General features: G+C 32.8%; 2 protein-coding genes across 4 annotated transcripts in view; both read right to left on the minus strand.

Moving 5' to 3' along the window:
* The window catches only part of Bma-unc-68 (Uncharacterized protein), a gene marked incomplete at both ends in the record, with an annotated part of 43,975 nt that extends 36,579 nt beyond the window's left edge, over positions 1 to 7,396 (minus strand). For all 3 annotated transcript variants that reach the window (XM_043077097.1, XM_043077098.1, XM_043077101.1), the window contains 22 exons: positions 83 to 186; positions 432 to 744; positions 935 to 1,118; positions 1,238 to 1,305; positions 1,519 to 1,689; positions 2,235 to 2,368; positions 2,509 to 2,627; positions 2,701 to 2,845; positions 3,073 to 3,230; positions 3,307 to 3,428; positions 3,507 to 3,676; positions 3,914 to 4,033; positions 4,140 to 4,230; positions 4,393 to 4,500; positions 4,596 to 4,689; positions 4,803 to 4,905; positions 5,466 to 5,578; positions 5,679 to 5,754; positions 6,581 to 6,661; positions 6,874 to 6,969; positions 7,084 to 7,212; positions 7,337 to 7,396. In XM_043077097.1, the coding sequence (XP_042933031.1) occupies positions 83 to 186; positions 432 to 744; positions 935 to 1,118; positions 1,238 to 1,305; positions 1,519 to 1,689; positions 2,235 to 2,368; positions 2,509 to 2,627; positions 2,701 to 2,845; positions 3,073 to 3,230; positions 3,307 to 3,428; positions 3,507 to 3,676; positions 3,914 to 4,033; positions 4,140 to 4,230; positions 4,393 to 4,500; positions 4,596 to 4,689; positions 4,803 to 4,905; positions 5,466 to 5,578; positions 5,679 to 5,754; positions 6,581 to 6,661; positions 6,874 to 6,969; positions 7,084 to 7,212; positions 7,337 to 7,396 (2,759 nt within the window). The remainder of the gene's footprint in view (positions 1 to 82; positions 187 to 431; positions 745 to 934; positions 1,119 to 1,237; positions 1,306 to 1,518; positions 1,690 to 2,234; positions 2,369 to 2,508; positions 2,628 to 2,700; positions 2,846 to 3,072; positions 3,231 to 3,306; positions 3,429 to 3,506; positions 3,677 to 3,913; positions 4,034 to 4,139; positions 4,231 to 4,392; positions 4,501 to 4,595; positions 4,690 to 4,802; positions 4,906 to 5,465; positions 5,579 to 5,678; positions 5,755 to 6,580; positions 6,662 to 6,873; positions 6,970 to 7,083; positions 7,213 to 7,336) is intronic.
* A 2,799-nt stretch (positions 7,397 to 10,195) lies between these two features.
* Positions 10,196 to 15,754, minus strand: Bma-him-18 (Uncharacterized protein; the record flags this gene model as incomplete). Its single annotated transcript, XM_043077103.1, has 14 exons — positions 10,196 to 10,345; positions 10,529 to 10,627; positions 10,851 to 11,026; positions 11,208 to 11,295; positions 11,575 to 12,655; positions 12,823 to 12,878; positions 13,148 to 13,288; positions 13,459 to 13,572; positions 13,826 to 13,964; positions 14,188 to 14,313; positions 14,471 to 14,598; positions 14,945 to 15,097; positions 15,344 to 15,437; positions 15,711 to 15,754. The coding sequence occupies 14 exons, from the start codon at positions 15,752 to 15,754 to the stop codon at positions 10,196 to 10,198; spliced, it is 2,589 nt and encodes an 862-aa protein (XP_042933037.1).
* Positions 15,755 to 16,098: the final 344 nt, after the last annotated feature.

The raw sequence follows: 16,098 nt of genomic DNA on the forward strand, positions 1-16,098 counted from the left end.
TTTGTCTTAATTTTTCTCTAACACTTATAAGCTTCTAAATATTAGATCATATTCATAGTGAGATAAAAGGAAATGGTATTACTTCATAGTGTCAATAGCAAGATTGATGTTATAAGCTTTCTCGTTCGGTGGTAGTTGTTGGAACGATGTCAGGCATGGATGACGCCGAGTTTTCTCATCCCTTACCTGTAATGAAACTTTTAAGAAAATAGCACTGAAAGAGCCACAAAATCAAAACTTAACTTTACTTATTCATAATAAATTCTAATATTAATCGACTGTTTTCACATCTTTTAAAATTTCCGAAATTTTCTTAAAAAATCAAAATAATACAATCCAGGAAACTCACAGTCCTTTCTTCGTCTTATGAAAAATGGCGCAGTAGATTTACGTATATACGCTGTTTTTGGATGTGTAAAAAACTGACATACCTCTCCATAACTCCAGCCAAGTTCAATTTTTCGCATTGCCCATAATTCATGCAAATTTTCCGCCATTTTTTCGTGTATTTCCATTGCAAAGTGAGGTAGTACAACGGCCGAGATGTCAACCAATTTTGGTACAAATGGTTCCGTGTTTTGACGTAAGATGCTAGGACCTGTATACACATTCTTCGCAATATCACCGAAAGAAACGCATTCTCCAATTTCCAACTTATTTGCTGCTGCCTCAATTAGGGCACTGAAGCCCGGGGGCGGTCCAAAGCGCAAACGTCCTTCTATACCACCGAACATGAAGCGACAACTGAAATGTGACTTCTTGTATTTCCGAGGTAATGAACAAGACATCTTCTCACAATTACACGATTAAATCATTGCAAAAGTCCTACATAACTTTCTTAAAGCAAATAATGATTTTAAATGAGTTTATGAAATAACTATTGATTCAGTTCTTCCTTTCATTGAATATGAAATATGTTTGCAAAGTTCAATACCTGACTTTGGCAGAAAGGGACATAACCGGAAAGAAAAATCCATCAATATTGAAATTTTTAAACATCCCAGCAGTTGATTGTCCATTGACTGTGAAGCTTATTTCTGGTATATTCAGATCAAGCAAACAACCAACAACATCTCCTTTTTGCAGTGTTCGAGTCCAAATAACGTGTTTTTTAGTTGCTAAATATAATTAAATTTTGTTGTTAAATATAAATAAATTTATAGCTAGTATACTCCAACAACCAAAAAAAAATTTCATACTTTGACGATTTGAATTTGAAGAAAAAAAAAAAATCTACCGCAATAAATACAACGACCATCGAATCCATATGAATAATAATCATCACCAACACCAATACAGCCCCATCTAAACGAAAATTAGCGAGAATTGTATGCTTCTATGTTATTTAAATATTGAAATCTTTCAAATATAGTACAGACTGACAGGTGACCGAATAAGTTTTGAAATAACACAAATATTAGTTTTCTGAAATCGATTGAAAGAAGTTTGAAAGAATGATAGTAACCAAAAGATATTTTCAGGGACTAGCTTACTTATTTATCAATAATAATAACTTACCCATCACCAGAGCCAGGAAACGGCTTATAGCCCATGCTATTTGCCCATCCAATCCGAAGGTATGGTTCTGTCTTCGTCATCCGCTCAATATGTTCAACTTCAGCTTCATAATACCATCGTCGAAATTGTGAACTTCCCTCAACAACACCAACTAAGATATTAGGTGTCATACTGCAAATAAAATAATTAGTCTCATTAACTAAAATTACGCCTTTTTTCCAATAAATTTAGAAAATGATGAAAATAAAATGTTAATACTTAATTACCCGAAAAGAGGTAAAATAGAGGTAAGAAAATAGATTACTTACCTTATCTTCTGCAAGTTCATTCTGGTATTAAAAAAAATAGCCTTTAAATGAATGCTTATGGGCTGATTCATTCCTATATACATCTCTTTTTGCAGAAGATATGGAAAGTTTTATTGACATTATCAATATTCTATTCCATGAATTATAATAATTCATCGAAACTTGAATGTTGAATGTCTAAAGTCCCTTCAGTTCTTCAGAGAGATTCCGCTATTCAAAAACGTGGGACTTTGTACTGATGCTTTTAATTCCAGTTATTATATTATAATTTTTACGTGAGCTAAACTTCAAAAATGATTGCATCAAACTTTATCACTTCCGTTAAAGAGCTGTGGGCAATAGATATGTATTTAAAAATCACCAACTTTCGGGAAATGGTGGAAATTTTGTATGAATGAATCGCCGTACCTGCTTACATGATCCCTCATTTTCGTTTGCAATAACAGATCTTTTCCAGGCAATAAATACTGAGTAATTGTATTCTGACTGCTTCGTACTGCCATCCCATTGCCTTCGCAGAGTGATGATAAGACATCAAGTACCTAAAATATTCACATTATTTATTAGTCATTGATATGCAAACATATTCAATGCTCACTTCAATTGAAGAAACAAGAAAATCTGCAAAAAAACTATTATCATAATATCTTAGGTTTTTTCTAAGTAATAAAGAAAGCATGACCTTAGGATCCCTTCCGACTTTCTCCAAAAGTGATATCACCGATTTGATATGACTTTCATTAATCATATTCAGCGCTTCTGGTGATTCAGTCAACACGCAGTATAGTACATCTAGTATACCTGAAGGCTATTGTTTTTTAAAAGCTTAATTTGAGCTTCTGCTTCAAACTTTTTATTTTCTACTGCTTTGAACCTTCTGCTGATTGTGGATTTGATAGTCGTCCAAATAACCACTGCAGTCGCTGAGCTGATGCAAATTGTGCGCAGTTGTAATGATTCCCCTTGATCATTGCAGCAACAAGGAGGTACAAATAAGTAGAGATTTCTTCCCACATCATCTAAATTGAATTGAACATTTAACTCTATCTCGAAACTAAATATCAAAAGTGCAAATCAACTCTTATTATTTGACAATCAGCTGATGAATAACCTGACCGCTTAACTTAGTTCATCCTATCAACAGCTTTATATTTTTATAAATATCCCTGCTGAAACAACTAAAAGTCAACATTTTCATCTAAATTTTTGTCATTGCATTGGAATCAAAAAATAACATTATCTCGACCTGTGTATCCTCATTAAGAAGTCCAGCAAAATCACGCACTGCTTCCATTTGTGAAAATTTATCAATAGTATCTAGAATCATATTCAAGACACCTTCTTCTTGAAAGAGATCTTGGCGACTCCTCAAAGCACGTAAACGATTTTGACTAGCTTCAAAATCTGAAATGAATTATAAATTGTCAATGTGTCAATAATGAAAGTCGACATGAATACTGCAAATTCATTAAAGATTAACCATCTTCATCTGGCTGTGCAAAATAATCGATCAGATCCTCCATGAGCTTCAGCACTTCGCTTAAATCGACACGATTCCAATCCTGTGCTTGTTTTCCTTCTCGTTGCAATGCTTCGATACCCCTAAGACATGACATAGTTTAAAGTTGTATGTAATATTAGCAGTTATCACAAAAAAAAAAACCGTCATAACCAAAGTACCTCAAGAATCGATTGAGTACCGATGAACATTTTCGTATGACACGAGCCGATTTTGATTCTTCTTCAAGTGCCATGAAAAATGTGAAGCAATCGTCCATGTGACCGTCTTTTAGTGCTACGGCTTTCTTTTCTTCTACTTTTCCAAGACCCTTTTTCGTTGTTTCCGATGTCTAAATAAGGTAAAATTGAATGACAATAAAAATAGTATACGCTTCTACATTTCAAAGAATTTATTAAGAAATTTCAAATGAAACTTCTCGAAGACACGTTTTTACTAGTGTTAGACGTATATGGTATATGGTTTTTTCAGTCATTTTATATTACCTGGATTTCAAAGTTAAACAATCTTGCTAAATTTTCTAGAAAAAGTTTCAGCTGAAGAATGCCATTTTATCATTTGAAGATACCTGATAAGAAAGCCATAACTCCGTTTTGATGTGCTGAATAAAAGCATTTGTTTCACCGTATCGAATTGTTGCAACACCCATTCCTTCTTCTTTTTCTTCCAACAGCTGTTTCTTTAAGTCCTAAATGCTTCTCAATTACAAGCTGTTAGATCTTGTCTAAACTTGACTAGATAATTCAAACATCTCTTGCCACAAATATTTATTAGTGATAACATTAATGCTTTACTTTAGTTTGATACATGACGAAAGCAGTTGTATCGAATTCTGCTTTATCCTTGTCGTACAGTTGAATTACATTTTCCATAACACCCAAATACCTAAAAAGGATATGGTACTCTCTCTTGCTGTAATACGCTTCTAACATTTGAAATTAAGAATGGAATTTAGATCAAACTATGCGGCATTTTATCTAGCTCAATGTTATTTTCTTTAAAAGTTGAAAATCATATCTTCCGGAAGTAATATGTCTTATCCGGAACGGTTGTTCCCAACCAACCAGTGCTCCATGCCATTTAATTCGGATTAATTCGATGCGCCAAAGTGATCTGGCTTGTGACACCGCAGCTCCACCTTCGTAAATTGCCATACTAAAGTGAAAAATTGCAGTCCGTAGTGCAATATTAACTAATTTTACTGAATGTTGCAAAATTATTAGTGATATTAGTAAGATTTAAACATTTACTTTTGCTGCGGATGCTCGCTCCAATTTTCAGGTATCGTCAAAACTTCATCGTTGCCATGAAAAAATCGTAAGACATCATTCCCAAAGAGTGCTCCTGAAGTAACAAGTTAAATTAAAAAAATTTTTGTCCTCTTTAAATGGAAATTTATTCCTAAAAAGTTCATTGGAAATTTATAAGAAGCTTTAGAGAACTGAATGGAAACAAACCCATATTTCGTATTCGTACGCTTCCTGAACTCACAGAAGTGATATTCCAAAGTGTTTGATGAAATGATGCAATAACCATGAATCCTTTGCTATGTGTCATGTGCTGCAAATCAGTAATGCGATCCCTTTGGATCAAACATCTAAGAAGATTTTATTGAGTTGCCAGTGTTTTAGGCATGTATTTCAAATATTTCTGCTCAACGAGATGTCGTGAAACTCAAAATAAGTCTCGCGAATGTCCAAATAATTTACAAATATATCAGGTGACACAGTATATTATCGTTTCCAAAGAGTTTCATTCGGGCTAGTATCATTTCTTTTTTAACTTGCATACATTCAATTACTATTTAGAAACTTATGCCACAATTAATTACTATTTAGAAACTTATAGGAGCGAAACTGTCTTAGAGATTCGAAGAAAGCTTTTACGTTGACAGTGTTATATTACCCAGTTAAGGGAATTGAGGAAGCACCCAAACTTTATAAAGAAACCAAACGTATCTTTACATGAAATTCCCAAAGTAATAATGGCTATTATTCTCTCGGTTTTTATTCTAAAACTATCTCATCGAATTTCATCTTAATGCTTCCTTTTAATCGGTTTCAATCTCTGCAACTGTTCGGCTTATTCGTCATTTGATGTAGTACTTTCAACAAACAAACCAGATATCGTTCGGTCGCAACAGAAACTAAAATGACATCATCACCCACACGAACTTTTTCCCCTTCTGATCGTTGTTTAGAAGCAGGATGAATCGTCCACCAGCACGCTTCACCTAAGCAGTACTAAATCATATTTTCCTTGGTATTATTTGAAAGACAGGCTGTTTCCTGAAAGGTTGTCTTACCAATAATTCTATGCCTTCAATTTCTTACCTTCATTATTTTCTTGTACGCCAACGTCAAACGCCAACTTGTCGTTCGATGAGCATGATGACAGGCAAGCCAGATACTGTAACGGCAATTGGAAAATTTTTAGAACATATCATTTTAATCACTACTAATCTTTCTTCTCTCTTCAAAAATTCAAATGATTATGCATAGGAAAAGTTGTTGACTAATCCATTTAATGTAATTTCTATAATGTGACCAAGTATTATATCAAATTTGTTGTAAGACACTACGAATAATATTGCTTATGGAATCTGTTTTTGTAGTTTTTGGAATTCGGCTAATTTAGATTAGTCCAATTAGCATAAGTATGTTTCAGATAAAATTAGGTTAGAGAATAACTTACCGCCAAACCATTTGAATTCTAATAAGAAGATAAATATTTTTGATGTAAAGTCATTTTTAAAGTCAATTGCAATAAATTAATTATAAAGAAAACAAATTCTGAGTTTCAGGTGGTATTGGAAAACATTAGCGATTTATCTACAAGTAAGAAAAAAATTATCAAATATAAATACCAAAATGTAAAACGCGATTTTGCATTTATTGTAAATAAGGATATGACATATTGGATATATTGTAAAACAATAGACCGAATGAGATATCTACAGTAAACATTTTAATTACTTCCTGCCCTTCAATACATACTTTAAAAGAATTGGTACTACAGTTAGCTTGTTGCGTAGAAATTCTGGAAGTTTTAAGACGTAGCTAAAGTTTATTTAGTCTAATTAGAGATTAATATCGTTTTTTAGTGATGAGGGTTCCATCTACTATTATCTATGAATCATAATTAATGTCAAATCAAGTTCAAATTATTTCAAAAAGGAAAGACTTTACGATGGACTGATAATTAATTAGCAATGAATTTTATATATTAAACCAACCATTTCACTTTGTACATGTTTGAGTTGTACTGCATGGCCATATAACAAAGTTTTGTGACCTCCACCACTACCTGCTCCTCTCTGAAATAGATTTTAATTCATCGATAAGAAAAGAAACATAGGACAAAATTTTTCTCAGATACAATCTCAGTACCATTGAAAATTTCATTCAAAGCAAAAGCTTTTATGTTTATTACTAGACAAGTTACCTTAAATTTACATAATGACTAAATAGTGATTAAACATGGGAATTAAAAAACAAAAAACAAAATCTGATATAAGCAACAGTTTACCAGTTCTTTATCATTACTCATCATTTCCTGAAGCGCTCGTACCGATAACGCATTATCGATATACAGCATGCACATAGATATATCTGCTGGAAGATCCTAAATTATCGATTTAAAAACACATGAAATATTTTATTGGAAAATTTTTTGTTTATTAAAATAACATTTCAAAAGTTATATTTTCAATTCTAAAGGTCTCTCATAAAAAAATACCCTATCCGAAACGTTTTCCAATGAACACATCCGATTGCCGAAGCCTTCGGTGCAGAGACAAACTCTTTCGGAACCGAGAACACCTTCACGACTAGCTGATGCCATACATGTCATTGCAACGATATCTCCCTGTAAATTCACGTAGACGCAGATTTCTTATTAGCAATTCATTAACGAAGAAATATTAATTAATAGAAAAACTGCAAACTATTAAAATTTCATTCACTTTTCAACAAGTACCCAGAAATAATACCGTCCGCAAAAACGAGATGTCATCCTGTTCTCCATCACCTGTTCCTTCTTTATCTGTCATTTTCGTCCCTCTTTATTAACTCGCATTAAACTAAATCTGAAAAACAAGATGTAATTACAGAAAATATCACAATAAAAACTATCAAAAATATTTTGATGTAATATGTGGTACCCGAAATTAAATCAGAACGAAGAAAGAAATTTTTAAAGGAATTTGCAGGACGAACTTGTCGGTAACATTTAAGAAAAGAGCAAAATCAATTTTCACTCTTTTTGGATAATAAAAGCTTTGTTACAATAGGAAGCAGTGTTGCCTTTTGAAAGTCTTTTGCATAGATAAATTCATATTTGAAAATGATTAAAATCGAACTTCAAAAGAGAAATGCACACTTTTCATTTTATTTTAGGTTAAGAATTTTAGAAACTTCCAAAAATTCTCGCAAACTTCAATAGATATGTAATATTTAAGTATAAGAAAAAGATGAACTGGCAGATTTATTTCATCACTGAGAAGATAGCATACCTTTTATTTTCATATTACCGCATTTATTGATTGTACCCTCTTTACCTAATTTTTTCCACACAAAATTTATTCGTGTCCAATACTCCCAATTAAAATATAAAACATTATGAGAGGAAATTATAACTTTAGATTTGCTTTTAGATGTTAGATGCAATTTCAGTATATTCAACTGTTGCGCAGTAATACATTGAAGGAAATGAAAAGATGGAATAAATTAAGGAGTTTGTAGCACAAAATTATGAATTGTTCTCGGTTAAAAAAATTCAAAAATGAATAACATAATTTGATGTCGCAATTAATTCAGTGGATACTATACAGTAGGAAATTCTGTATAAAGTTTAGGCTTGAATCAGCAAAAACAAACTTATTACTATGCAGTGCTTGTAATATAACGCTGAGAAAAGTTTGGCAACATTTTAGCATGCTAATAGATAATGCGGTGAAAATGCATTCAACATAGAATTGAGAGTATGGAATTGAAAAGAAAGTATTATTAATAGACGGAAAATTGAAAAAAGTATGTTCAATCTCTCTGAATATAAACAAAAGCAACTGGAAGTTAATAACTGCGCCTGATGATGGAAAGCACAAAAGTTATTCAAGCTATATTTTTAGCAGACATTATCTCTTGAAATTTAAAAAAGGTGCTTCTAACCGTGCTACCAAATTGATAAAATTTAAATTGAAGTATTTGGAAATTTTGCACTGGAACGTTGGAAAAATAATTGGAAGTGAACTGACCGAATGATGATGAGTCCAGAAACAGATGATGAAGGATCTAAGAGCGGAAAGTGAAAAGTCGAGGAAGAGGAGAGCTGGAGTAAGGAGTAGGAACAGAAGATGTATCGGTGTAACTCTAACCAGTTAGCTACTGAATTTCAATGAATTTCGATTAGCTTGCCAGTATTACTGCAGAATGAGTCTGTCTCAGGAGGTGTCTTGGGATAAGATAAGCTGAAACTTCTCGATACTCAATCTTTCGAGTTTTAAGCAAACGCATTGCTTTATGTTAGCATACACACAGACTCAACAAATGACACGCTAATTGATCTATACAAACACACACACACACACACATACAGATATATATATATATGCGCACTACATAGTGCAGAATTCTTGATGGTGCAAAATAAAGTGTAAACTTCGCTTGAAAGTACTGCTTTCCTCCGTTCTCAAATTTATTTGGTTATGGCATGAACAACAAGTAAAATCACGATGTTACATTCATGGATTTCAGTCAAATCAACTTCTGTAAAATAAACAGGATTAATAAAAGCGTTATTCTGACAGTTACACATATTTCTGTAGGTTTAGAGGTCTTCCGTACTTTGCGTTCATAAAGACGAGTTATTAATCAGAAATATTAAGCCGAAAGGCTATTCATCTTCTGCCTCCACTAGTTGATAAACTTATAGCATAGCTACAACGTACACCAAGCTTCAAGTATCACAGCAATTCTACTGATCATATCACATTTGTCCATTTATTGATCAAATGTGACAAACATACAGTCGGCAAGTTTCTAACTGTTAAAGAATGACCCAGAATTCAGCCATCCCCAGCTTTTTGATATATTTCCACTTGTAGATCACAGGGTCTTACATCTATATGTTACTCAGGACATAAAACACAAACTATGATATCTCGAAATAATCCCACATATTACTTTTCTCTTACCTTAAATCATGACTAAAAAACGGCGATATTTACGTCTTGAGCACAGATTATTTTCCAGTATGTCTGTTTACAATTTCTTGAAATTCATATTTAAAAGTTGGACATAATGAGCTTGGCGAGTCATAAAATGATCTGCAGAAACAATAACAATTATAAATTGAGAACAAATTGTTTCTTTTTTCTTTTTGGTTCACTTCGCAAATTGACTTATAAACTTCAAATTGTGCAACAACTAGGATTTTGGATTATTTTAGCAATCGTGCAGAAATCCAACAAGGCTTTACAGCACTGGTATAAAATGAATATACAAAGAAACAAGAATAATAATCAAAGGTTAAGGGCTAACCAATAAACATCAAAAGAGCGCAACAGATTTTTTCTTCGAACTAAAATGCATAAGAAACATATCACAATTTGACTGGACATTAAATACATCGAGAAAATGGAATATGGTAAATTTGGAAGTACAAAAAAGAGAATACAATCTTTTTTCAATTCATTGGTCAAAACGACCTAGGGAAATCATGAAGTAAAATTTTGAAAAAAAAAATTCTATTTCCAAAATAATAAACAATAAAACCCGGCTTTTCTTTTGACTACTAATCGACTATACTTCTATTTTAAAATCACTTCTACTTTTTCGATAAACAATGAAAATTATTGTTTAGCCGGCCTCCTTTTCCGATCCCATCCATCCATTGGTAACCGAAAAGTAACATGCAAACGATCTAGTATTTCTAAAAGTGCCTTCTTCGGAATCTGTGACACAGTCGAATCAGCATGAGATAAACGGTTCGCAAATTCTTCCTGCAAATAATCATTTCATCTATATTATTCAAAAAAGTCATCATTTCATTTATATTATTCACAACAAAACATGCCTTCACTGGATAATTGATGAAGTATGGTCTTTCATGAAATCTATTAAACTAAAAAAAAAAAAATTGAAAAATAATCATTCGATTGAAGGATACAATTAGATGAACTTACAAAAGAAATCACGTTTAGGCTAAGTAGATGGTTATATAAGCTTGAATTTTCTTCTTTGCGTAGCCAGTTAAGCAGAACGCTCTGCATACCTTCCAAATCCTGTAAGCAAATTAATTAAATAAACTTTAATTTAATTGTTCTCTTTATCTAAAACCTTTGTTCACAAAAATTGACTGGCTATGCAAAGAAGAAAATTCAAGCTTATATAACCATTATTTCATTTAATTCTCTTTACTTTGTTGTCACCTATTTTTAGTATAAAATATCTAGGATAAACTATTTAATATATAATATCTAGAAACATAAAAGCACTAATCCTTACTTTGGGGAGAACTGCAGACTGTTCATCATTCATACAAGATTCCTCCATGATGTCACATTCATCCAGACTTGCGTTCAATGTCTTGTCTACATCGCAATCTTCATCACTAGAAGATTCTACTTTATCGCTATTTAATAATATTTTGCTTTTCCTTGACAATGGTGTGCTCTCTAACACTGCAAATATTATCAAACAAATAGAGCAAGTAGCGCAACAAACTTTCATTCTCTGACTGGAGTCCTGGAATGAGAACTAGAAAAATTGGAATTTACGAACACTATAGATCTTCTCGAACTTACAATATGACATCTTTTATTAAATAAATTAAAAGTCATCAGTAAATGAAAGTGGGGAGACCTGGATGTGTTTCTTCATAAATTTTCTTAAGGAGTGCAACAGCTCGTTTCTTACCCATTGGCCTTATGCCAAATTTTGCCAATTCTGCCTGCAAAATATAAAGATGAAGGTATTTTTGAATAAAGCTTAAAACTTAGATTAATTTGGCCTATAACGCTCATGAAAGTTTCAAATCAAATCCTTTACTCTACAAACAAAGAAAAATGAATACGGTCGCATTCTTTAAAGAATACATATTTGCGTCTTTTTGGAAAGAATATAGCAAACAATGATCTGCACAAAAAGTTTACGACAAAAAAAGCAATCTAGCTTCTATATTTCTTCCATTATCAGATGATATGAGCTCAAAAATTAGGACGAAAAAAACCTTTAACTCCTTATCATCCATCGAATCATAGACTGGTATTGGAGTAATATTTTCTGTTTTCAGGATCTTTACGTCCGAATCTTGCTCTTTTAAGCGCCGTATGAGACGATTTATTGAAGCTTTTGGTACTGGAGTTTTTTCTACTCGTATTCTTTTCTTTTCGGGTGATGAAGAAACATTTTTCTGAGAAACGGAAGATCGATCGAGTAGTGATAATGATGACGATAAGGGAGAGGACTTTTTTGGAATAAATGAAAACTCTGGCTTACTTTCCGTTTTTATCAAAGATTTCTGCGTTTCTTCAGATTTAGGAGCAGAATAAGGTAAGATAAGGAGCTTTTCCGATGATAAATTATCTGACAAATTGTCGATTACTATCTGCCTCGAACAAGTAACTGAAGATGAAAATTCTTCATCGAGTAACGACGGTGGTTCGATTGGTGAAGATTTCTTTAACAAGCTTTCGATGGAATCATTCAAATGACTCATGGCATTTAGATTTATTGAAGCATAAGGAGTAAGAGAAGAGGAAGGAAGAAGAGCATCACTGTCAACTGTATTTCCCAATAAAGAATTATTTGGTTTAGAAGATTTAACAATTCCCTTCTCTGAAAATCCAGATTTCTCGTTCATCGATGACTTCTTACAATCAAATACCGAGTAACCAAGTAAGTCAGAACTTCCAATAATGAATTTATTACCGTTGCTATTTAGGAATTCTGATGATGATGGTTTAGCCAAATTTTCTGAGCCCCGCTCAACTTCTTCAACAAAGATAATTGATGGATCAACCAAATCTGCATCCTTCGCTTCTTCCATCCCGTCATCATAGATTTTATGTTTTGCATCTGAATAATCCTGTCTTCCTTTGATTTCGTCATTTTTTTCCTTGTTTGAAGCTTCTTCCAAGTTATCACAATTCATATTCACAGTTTCTTCATTGGAGCTTGCTCTCAATTTCGCAGATCTACAAAGTGCTGCTAAACCCTTCGGTCCATATTTTACAGCCATAGAATATACTTCTTCGCGCTCTTTTTCAGTCCAAATTACTGAAGCCGAAGTTAAAAAAGTCATATACGACCTGAAAGTCAAAAAGTTAACATTCTGAAAAACGTGAGGAATAATTCCTTTTAATAAACTTTAGAAACATTAACTAGCACAAAATACAAAACTGTGATAATATGTTAGAAATGTACAACATATCAAACCAGAAGCTAAATTACCGAAGGCATATAAAAATATCGTTACCTGATTGCTGCTCCTGAATATTCTCTCAACTTCAAAGAACCATCCGAATTCAAGTGCTGGAAAATTTTTAGTGAACTTATAAAAATGTATGGAAACTTAATCAAAGCATATGAATTCCAATCTTCGCTTTCACATTCACTATGACTATCGTCTGACTAGCAAACTCAAACAATTGAAAACAATACGAATTTTGGTAGTGCTAATCATTATTATCATTTCTAAACTATAAAGTATGTTTTCGAACAAACACTAACAACTAATCTTCGTATAAAAAAATGTTTCAGAAAAAATAAAGATTACAGCAACTTCAACAAACTATAGGGACCTGTAAAAGTGTTGGTGCTCGAGCAGCTATAATAAATCGGCAAGCCAAAAAAGTTTCGTTTTCACGTGAAAGAATAATAACATCACTGTTGCTTTCATTAAAGGTAGCTAAATCATCTGCCAGTTGTTCCAAGCTATTAAACTGCAAGAAAAAATTTAGATCTTACCGTTGAAACATAACTTACATCAAGATCGAGAAATTCAGATAAGCATTCTCATCTCAAATTTGGAGAGAACAACAATTAACTAAACGAAATGATGCAAGTCGTTCAGTTAGTTGTCACATAGTGCATTTATCAAATGATTACTAACCTTACGCACGCATATCCCTGCATTTTTCAAAACTTTTTCCGTATTCTGAATATTTTTTTTCAACATTATGCGTATATCTTCATCTCGAGTTTGGAAAATTCTAAGAAAATTCTCCTGAAATTTTAACGAGTTAAATAACATAGCGAGGCTAAATTGTCGAAACAAATTTTACAATTAATCGATCATGAGACGTATCCTGTACCAAAGGAACGAGAAACATATCACTGTGAAATGTATCCTAGAGCAGACTACAGGAAAGCTTTAAGACAGAAACAGACACCACACTGAAGAAAAACCAAATGATGCCTTAAAAGTTTACGAAAGAAGATGCATAAAATTTGCTTCCAAATGCATAAAATTAAAAAACCTGTATTCTTTCAATCACTTCACACTTGCATACACGTGGTTCAAGCTCCACAAACGAAAATGATCGAGGTCGTTGCTTTTCGGACTTCATTTTAGATAGATCCTGTGGTATCACATGCGTTGTTTTAGTATATAGTTCGCTGCAATAGTTTTTTTATAACAACAAAGCTATTTCGAACACAAGAGAAAACGAAAAAGCACTACTTTTTATTGATTACACTAGATAAAATAGAAAAAATAGAAAAGAGAAAAATAAAAACGAAATACATTTTTTTAAACAAATTAGATCAAGATTAAAAGGCTTAACAGCAAAGTTAGAAAGAAATAATCCTAAAACAATAAACATCCGTCGGAAAAGTGGACCTTCCACTCGAGCACATGCTTTTAGAAAGTGCTGTCACCAGTTTCATCTGTTCATCAAATACTGAGTGTGGTTCCTCACTTAATCGAGTAGGACGCTTTTTTATTTCTAGTTTTGGCTTCTTCAGCCTAAAACATTAAAAAACAAAGGAAAATATGACTTTTAAAGGAAGCTTGCATCCATTCCTTCAAGTTATAAGCTAATTTACTGCTCCAGTTTTGACAATTTTTGACTTTTTACATCTGACTTATTTTATGAGTTTTAAAAAGACGAAGAAACTCGTACTTTGTATGTGGAATACCATTTTGTTTTTTCGCTTCCGCAATTTTATTCTGTGTATCTAGCAGTAACAATAGACTGCTAGGATTTACGTGATGCTTTTTACCACAACGTTTAGCGTGTGATGCACGAAACTAAAAAACTTGTTTCAAAATTTATACTTGTACTTATAATTATAAGTGACTGAGATTCGCCTTCTTTTTTTGAAAGGTGAAATACAAGAACATTGTAAATTCAATCCTCTCCAAAAGAAGTAAAATGAATTTACAATGTCCTAGTATTCCACTTTAGTGGAAGGTTAATTTCAGCAACTTAAAAATTATCATTTTTCATTAATGATACTGGGAACGCAAATAAAAGCAACGAATTCAAGTAAAAGTATATAAATAAAAGCAAAGAATTCAGCCAAGACTTGCAGTTAATTATAACGAAATTTTCAGCATTAGCAGTTTATGAATATTTTACTCCCAAAAAACTTACTGGTCCTGGCTGTAAAGGTTCACCGCATATAGGACAATCCACTACTTTCTTCCACTCTTCCTTTTCTATTTCATATTTGTTGCATGCTTCTTGCTGATCCAAGCAATGATTGATATGTAACGATTTGCGCAATTCATCCAAATTTTTTAATTCCTTTAAATATCTTAAAATCAAGCGTCAAACGTATTCTGCCTTTTCCATAGTTTTTCAAAGAAATGGGAGTAAAGGCTGTTCAATTTGATGATAGCTGGCGGAGAGTATACGGATAGTAAACAGAACCAATTAATGAGGAAACAAATGTATTCAATGGAATGCATAACAACGGAAGGCAAAAATCAACCAGTTAATCTAGGAAAACACTTTTGTCATATGAGATATGCAACTTGCCTTATTGCACACGAAGCACTTGTCTTTATCACCGCCCGGTAGCAGATAATCACTTCTAATTATTGAATTTAAAATAATTTCGCTTTCTGACTTATCTTTTATTTCTCTGAAAACTGTCTTGTGGTAATGGTATTACTCTAATCATATCTCATTATCCACACTCCTTCACAACTCCGGAGAATATTACCTGTTCCCGACACAATATTTCCCATGCTTTATGACGAATATCAAACTAAAAGGACGAAATGTACAACAAGCTACAATGCTTAGTTAGTACATTTATGCATATATTAAAAAACTTTAAGGACGAAAGTTCAAAGAAAAAGAGTGATGTCACTAATAAGGCCCGTCTGTTCTTTTCCATATTCATAATAGTTACCTGGTTGGCTTAAGCGATTTCTCTACAAAATCTGAGTCGTCCATTGAAGATCAATAATCAACAAGATGCATCGATACTAACAATGAAATAGTACTCGCGAGAAGTGAGAAGAAGGCGAAGCAGATAACCACAAACCCACCGAAGATGTAAACGACAAATAGGAAATGAGAGAATGCCTTCACAGTTTAAAGGTACAGAATCTCCTCAGGACACAAGTACAAGTCCGCCAATCTGGAAGAGATATGTGGAACAGCTCCTCGAAACTCTTTCTTGATTGATTGATCGACAGATGAGTAGAAGTTACTCCACAATATGTTGTCACATGTGACTTAAGGTAATTAAGGAGAAAGTAACCGAAGAAAAAGTCAGGTAGGTGTAATTACTGTAA

The sequence above is a fragment of the Brugia malayi genome (assembly GCF_000002995.4).
Source record: "Brugia malayi strain FR3 genome assembly, contig: Bm_v4_Chr1_scaffold_001, whole genome shotgun sequence".
Taxonomy (NCBI): Eukaryota; Metazoa; Nematoda; class Chromadorea; order Rhabditida; family Onchocercidae; genus Brugia; species Brugia malayi.